Below are 7,728 nucleotides of genomic sequence, written 5' to 3' on the forward strand. Positions count from 1 at the left end.
GTGTGTGTGTGTGTGTGTGTGTGTGTGTCTGTGTGTTCAGTGTGTGTGTGTGTGTTCAGTGTGTGTGTGTGAGTGAGTGTGTGTGTGTGTGTCTGTGTGTGTGTGTGTATCAGGGCGTCTCTCCTGTGTTCACTGATTTCTTCACACTGTAAAGTGTCTCACTGTAACTTCCTCATAGTAACTGATGTTACTCAAGAGCATCTGAGGAACACAACACTGAACACACACACACACACACACTTGATCTGTGCTGTTAGAGGCTTCGGTTAGTTAAAAAAGCTAGTTAAAAAGCAGTGTGTGTGTGTGTGCTGTCGGTCACTATGATCAGTTTGTGTTGTAATCGAGTGTGTTTGACCCTCGTGTTTGCAGTGCATTATGGGTGTGTTGACAGATGAGCACACCTGAGGAGAGTGTGTGAGGTCAGGGGTCAGATCTTCATCCGTCTGTCTGTAGCACACATCTGTATCCTGTCTGTCTCACAGCACCTGTCTGTCTCTCTGTCTCACACCCGTCCAGAAAAACATCATTGTTTCAGTTCAGCTTATCTCTGCTCTCCCAAATATCCTGTTTCTTCGAGCTGCGCGTCCAGAACCAATAGAAAGCTCTTCCTGCTGCGGGCTGACTTCACTTCCAGCTTTAGCACAATCTCATCCGCTCTGAACCGCGCTCGGCAGAACCTCGTAACCACACACACACACACGCACACACACACGCACACTCTCACGACGGCCCGTCCTGCTCCAGCATGGCCAGCACCATTAAGGTAAGAGCGGCTCCTCACACACTCGTTAGTGGAGATCCAAACGAGCGCTGAGAGCTCCTTCACGTGTCTTCTCATCTTCTGAGAGTTTGTGTGGAATTTCACTGTTTGTGGAGATTCTTCGGTCAAATCTGTGGCTGGTTGCATGAACTGCTTTGACTAGTCGTACAACTTAGTCAACTGGTCATAACTTTTACAGGGTTTCTGCGGGACTTACAAAGTCTTAATTCACTCTTTTCACAAATTAGAGCCTTAAAGGGTCTTATATCAGAGCAGAAAGTCTTAAATTCATAAAGTTGTGGCATTTAATGTCGCATGAACCGCAAAAAAATGAATCTCTTCCTCAGTATTTCTGTCTTGTATCTTATCAAGAGACATCTACTGTAGATGCATATAAACAGTCTTGTTTTCTGAGAAACTGAACAAAATCAAGTGAGTTGTTGATTAAAACAAGAACAATATCTGTCAGTGGGGAACGAATTGATTGATTTTTCTGAGCCTTTTGGCAGAAATTTGTTCTTTTTTTAATCATAAACAAGACTTCATATCGTCATTCTGCATCTCCAGTAAATGTATCTTGATTTAAGGATCTTTAGACAGAAATACTGACAGAAAACAAAGACAATCTTTGTTTTAGGGTTTGTTCAAAAGGTAAAGGTTATTTCCATATTCTAGTGTTTGTGAGCCGAGCTATTCAATCTAAATGCTTTCTTTTTTTTGGAAAGTGAATTACAAAGTGATGGAGATCTGTTGTATTTTACAAACTTTGAAGTTTTTAGACATTTAGATTTAGAGACCATTGACGTATTGTGTTCCCTTCAATTTATTCTTTACTTCGTCTTGAAAAGTTTACCTTCATCAACCCTGAAAAAAACTTAGATTGGTCAGATTTGAGAACGTAAAGTTAGACTGGTTAACTGCTAGTTATAACATACTCACTGTTTGTTGTGTTTGTTTTAATACAGTAACTGATTGATTCAATGTATTAGATCGTTAAAATGACTACAAAATCAGGTTTTCGTCACCACCGTCAGATACATTTTTTGATAATATTTCATTGATGTTTTATATTTGTTGAGGAGTTGTTGGTCACATGTGAAAGTGTCTTCTGTCTGCTAACAAGTTAAAAACATCTAAATTGTTGTTAGAGATAAAGTTGAAATTAGATTACACAGTCCAAGGTAAAAAGCACATTTTGATAAAAAAAAAGAGTAAAGTTGGGAGGTTGCATTAAAGCATAGCTTAGTACACATGAGAAATGTCGTTTCATTTGTCTGAGCATCTCAAGAATCAGTGATTTATGATTGCTGAAAAAAACAAATTAAAATGAGAAATGCTGCCTTGATAAATAGCTGAAATAAAAAATATATACACTGCAAAAAAATATCCTCTTACTCAGTATTTCTGTCTTGTTTTCTAGTATAAATATATAAACATTCTTGAATCAAGATGAATTTATTGTACAAGTACAATTACTTTAAGATATTATGTCTTGTTTTCTGTAAAAAGTAAGTTTTAAAGTTTTTTTTAACTTACAAAATTTAGTTGTTGTTTTTTTTTACAGAAAACAAGACATAATATCTTAAATCATTATACTTGTACAGTAAATGCATCTTGATTCAATAATGTTTAGATATTTGTACTAGAAAACAAGACAGAAATACTGAGTAACAGAATCATTTTTTGCAGTGTAGATAATCTTTTTTTACTATATTTCAAGTAAGGAACATGTTTGTTTTTTATGGTTTCAGACTAGTTTTAGTTAACTATGATAACCCAGCTGCAAACTCTGGTCATCGGCTGAGGGTTCAAACTCTCTGAACACGGTGAACAATCACACACTTCGTCTCTACAGAGGGTGGAGCGTTGTGTTTGCGTCGCTCTGAGGTTAATGTCGTGTTGCTCCCGCGGCGTTAACGATGGGCGTCTTCCTCGCTCCATTAGAATGCAGACGGATGGGCTTTTTCCTCTTTTCCATTCCCAGCCCCTGTTATCCCGAGCTGTCAGGAATGCAGGAAATGGTGGCAGAGCACTTCCTGTCTGTGGCTGCATGTGTGAATGACCCAAACGCTCATTGAGCTTCACGTAAACCCGTACAAGTCTGCTTTTATTCTTTAGAACGTCTCTTTCGTTCACTTTTCTGTGTTTATCGCTGGTGTTCTTTGGCAGAGGTGTTGCAGGCTGTCAATCACTGCAGTGCTTCCCTCTGATTGGCTGAGAGCGTGTGGTGGGCGTGTTTTATAAGTTCATGTCTAACGGAACGCAGGAGCTCTGAGAGAGTTATTAAGGAGAACGTGCTTGAAGAAGCTGATGTTGACTGTGTGTTGGAGGAGGTGCTGGAGTGTGTTTGTCTCTCAGGTGAAGGCTGCTTTGACCCGTTCGCTCAGTAATGGGCTTCACAGCTCCGTTATCAGCGGCCTGCAGATCCATCTGGTTTCCGACATCATTTCCTTTTCCTCCTGCTGATCCCAGAGCTGTGCTGAGGAGCGGCCGCGTGCTTCTCTGTCCTCCGAGTCTCGTGATAGTCTCCCTGTTTCTGTGTTTGAATTCAGCTGAAGTGTTTAACCCTATAAAGCTACTGTATCATGAATTTCTAAGGTCTCTAAATGATCAACATGATCAATCTCCTCCATGCATTCTGTCGTCTGATTGAGAGTTTAGAGTGTTTTATCCAGTCGAAGCTCTTTTAGTGTAATTGTAGAAACGTCCAGCTTCAGCTGGAGCTTCTCGTGTCAAATCTTGACTGGTTTTGATCAAGTAAAGGTCAGAATAACTGCAGCAATATCTCCAGATGAACACTTACTGCACTGAAGCAGCTCAGCTTTACTTGATTCTCCATCAATCATGTTTTAGAGTCTCAAATCTGATCCTCAGGATCTTTTGAGGAGCGTTTGTTTCCAGAAGCTTTACTTTCACTGTTCCTCAGCGGAGGAATGATCTTCACAAGCCTCCAGAACATCTCACATCTTCTGAGGAGCCTTTATTTCTTCAGCTCTCAATCACTGCGTTATATGTTTGGAGCATTTCAATCTCATCTTACTGAGACAGATTACTGGAGATATAGAGCGACCGCTGATATTTAGATCAGTTTATGTCAGTATCTGCTCTACTGTTATAAACATCTCATTGATTTACATCGCAAGCAGCTTTCAGTAAAAGGTTCCATCTCAAAAAGACATTTCTGATGATTATTTCATGTCAGGCTTTACAGGGTTAATAATGTGGCAGATATGTCACATTTAAAGACACATACAGTTAGTTTAAAGTGTGTTTTTCTATCTTTGTGAGGGTCAGATGTTCAATGTGTTCACAAATATAGTGGAACGTCAAAAATTTGAGGAGCTGCTGAGTTGTCTCAGTGTCTCGTGATTGTTAGTTTGAGTTTAGTTTGGGTTAGTGATGGTTAGTTAGGTGCTGAGGGAGGACAGTAGGTATCAAACTTTAGAGAGCGTGATGGATTGTAGCGTGGTAGAAGACTAGTTAGGTACGCAGGAGCTAACCCATTAAGGGCCTTATAGGCAAGTAATAATATTTTGTAACTGATACGGAACTTAACAGGTAGCCAGTGCAGAGACTGTAAAATTGGGGTAATATGATCATATTTTCTTGACCTGGTAAGAAACCTAACACTGTAGAATCTACATTTGTTATTGTATTTCTGATGTTATCTATTTTATCAGTGAAGAAATTCATAAAGTCATTACTATTAAACTGTGCGGGAATATTTAGATCGGGTGGCGTCTGGTTATTTGTTAATCTAGCCACTGTGCTAAATAAAAACCTAGGATTGTTTTGGTTATTTTCTATGAGTTTGTGGATATGCTCGGCCCTGGCAGCTTTTAGAGCCTGTCTATAGCTGGACATACTGTTTTTCCACGCAATTCTAAAAACTTCCAAGTTAGTTTTTCTCCATTTGCGCTCAAGACTACGAGTTTTTACTAGTCACATGGAGCGCAGCGTCCTGGAGATGTTGTCCGACATGAGTTCTTGTCCAATCATTATAGTGGTGTGTGTAAACCCCGCCCCTTTCCTATAATCAGTGTTGGATGTAACTAGCTACTGTAATTTAATTATTTTTCCCTTGAAAAAGTAAAATAAGGGATTGCTCCTATTTGTTCTGTCATTTAATTACAGTTACTTCTTATGAAATTGAACTTAATGCTGTGTATAGACTGTAGAACATTTATGCACAATACAATAGTGGATGTAACATCAACATTTTAAAATGCATGCTTTTTATGTACCCTTCTCACTTTAAATACTTCGGTGAGTTAATGAGAATATTGGTAACACTTTAGTGTCCAGTTCTCACTATTAACGAGCTGGTTATTAGCATGAATATTACTGGGATATTGGCTGTTTATTATGACTTAAAAAGCACATATTAATGTCTTATTCTGCAAGACCTTATTCTAAATCCTTAATCCTACCCAATTCTTAAACTACTTTACTAAGCATTAATAATCAGTAAATTAGGAGTATTTTGAGGCAAAAGTCATAGTTAATTGGACCCTAATCTAAATTGTGACCAGAATAATTTATGTAGTTACTTGAAAGAATTAAAAGAACTGTTTTATGTCCATCCTTGTATCATTAACTTGATATAGGATTTAGAAAGTAATTAGTAATTAATTACTTTTTTTTTTTTTTAGAGTAATTTACCCAACACTGCTTGTAATCCACTACAAGCTCACAGTTAGACACGCCTCCATTTTTGACAGCCACGCCCACATCTCAACATCCAATCAACAACTGATGGATATAACCAAGCCCCGTCCTACATTTTTGTTTTTTTTTGACAGTAATTGTACGAACTCTCGGCTCAGAAACGCAAACTCTCTCTGTGTGTGTCCTGCAGGAGGCGCTGTTGGTGGTGAGTGAGGATCAGTCTTTATTCGAGTGTTCGTACGGAGCGCCTCATTCTAAGACGGACATGACGGCCTCCGCCGCCGGCGAATACGGCCCGAGCAAACTCAGTCCCAGAGTGCATCAGCAGGACTGGCTGGCTCCGCCCACCGGACGCGTCACCGTCAAGCTGGAGTGCGGCGCTGGAGCGCAGGTGAGCGGATCCAGGTGAGACGCACCTCCAGAGCAGGAGAGAGTTTAGACCAGGTGTCGGCAGCCTGCGGCACACAGAGGGATAATCAGAGATGGTCTTACTATTGGGACATGAGAGGGTCTGTATTACTTACTATTGGAGAAAGCGTAATGGCTAACTTGGATCACGTGTGCCTTAACCCTTTTCTTTTAAAGCGTTTTTGAAAAAAGTTGCCAGCCACCGCCAGCGTTTTTGCTGATGTTCACTAAAACTTCATCACGGCCTCCAGAATATTTTGTTGTATGAATATCTGAACATGCAATACATTAAAATAAAAGTCAGACCCTCTACTTTCAAACAATTTTATTATAGCTTCAAGCATTGTTTTCTTAATCAACACTTGAATGTAGGTAGGTTTCATAAAAAAGCAACATTTTGAGCAAAAAGCTGAGAAAATCGCATTATTATCAAACACTACGTCTGTATCATATTCAGTGATATTATCAAAGCAAAGCTGCAGTAGATGCTTCCATCAGCGCTCCCAAAGCTTCACAGGCCTTTAACACTTTCTGGATCCACATGTCACTCGCTAGCATTAGGCAGGTTTCATTTATACGCGGTTAGTGTTGATGATCGCATTGTTTTTCATATGCACATGCTTACATAAGAGAGCGCTGGTTTCTGCGTCTTCCTGGTCTGTGTTTTTGATCGAGTGATTCTAGACTCATTCAGGAGATGCGTAATAGCGCCCCCTAGCGTTTAACAGTGAAAACACGGAAAATTCTGTGTTTGGCAGGGAAAGAGTTAATTACCAATCAAATTACAGCCTTGACGTCATTGAATTTCAGTCAGAGTTGTGCGACACTCAGTCGCCGTTTACGGATCCCATAGGTTCAACCCAAAAGTATTGTTTAATGTAAAACATGTTGTAGATTAGCAGATAGGCTGTCGATTCATTAAATGACGAGCTGTTTCCTCTAAAAAGCTGTTTGTTCAGCGTAGTGAAGCCTCTCCTCCATTGACATCCATTCAATAAAAAGGTGCTTCAGAACAGTGCAGTTTAACAGCGCTCGTCAATGTCAAAATCACTGAGATGGCATACATACACACACACATACATACAAACATAATAAAGTAAAACTTATACTAGATATAAAAATTATTTAAGTAAGTATCTAAGTAAGACAATCATTTTTTGCAGTGTACCTATATCCAGTGATGCAAACTACTCAAGAGCGAGAGAGAGATAGAGAGAGAGAGAGATGGAGAGAGATGGAGAGAGATGGAGAGAAAGAGAGAGATGGAGAGAGAGAAACAAAGAGAGAGATGGAGAGAGAGAAAGAGAGAGATGGAGAGAGAGAGAGATGGAGAGAGAGAGAGAGAGAGAGAGAGAAAGAGAGAGATGGAGAGAGAGATGGAAGTTGCTTGTGTGTCTGGGTCTCTCTCCACAAACAATGAAGCTGAGTTAGTTATTTTTTTTAAATATGTAAATATGTACATATAATGTAGTGATTAAGTATTGATAAAGTCACGGGGCAGACCATTTTCTGAGAAGAAAGAGAGAGAAAGAGAGAGATGGAGAGAGAGATGGAGAGAGAGAGAAAGAGAGAGATGGAGAGAGAGATGGAAGTTGCATGTGTGTCTGGGTCTCTCTCCACAAACAATGAAGCTGAGTTAGTTATTTTTTTAAATATGTAAATATGTACATATAATGTAGTGATTAAGTATTGATAAAGTCACGGGGCAGACCATTTTCTGAGCTCCTGAATGTTTCTGTGTGTGCGCAGCACGATATCTCTGTCAATTTAGAAAAAAATGTCTCAGAAAATATTTGTATGATAATCAAATATAGATTTTCATCTGAACATTTAAAAATGCTTATGTACAGCATGCTTTGAAAAAAAGGGGGGGGGGGGGGACAGGCCAAGGG

General features: G+C 39.5%; 1 protein-coding gene across 1 annotated transcript in view; it reads left to right on the forward strand.

The window, feature by feature from the left end:
* Positions 1-629: 629 nt before the first annotated feature.
* The window catches only part of erg (ETS transcription factor ERG), a 19,328-nt gene continuing 12,229 nt past the window's right edge, over positions 630-7,728 (forward strand). The window contains exons 1-2 of the mRNA XM_016250789.1: positions 630-763; positions 5,619-5,833. Of these exons, the coding sequence (XP_016106275.1) occupies positions 746-763; positions 5,619-5,833 (233 nt within the window). The 5' untranslated portion in view covers positions 630-745. The remainder of the gene's footprint in view (positions 764-5,618; positions 5,834-7,728) is intronic.

This window comes from Sinocyclocheilus grahami, unplaced genomic scaffold (assembly GCF_001515645.1).
Source record: "Sinocyclocheilus grahami isolate Dianchi unplaced genomic scaffold, SAMN03320097.WGS_v1.1 scaffold1007.1, whole genome shotgun sequence".
Classification (NCBI taxonomy): Eukaryota; Metazoa; Chordata; class Actinopteri; order Cypriniformes; family Cyprinidae; genus Sinocyclocheilus; species Sinocyclocheilus grahami.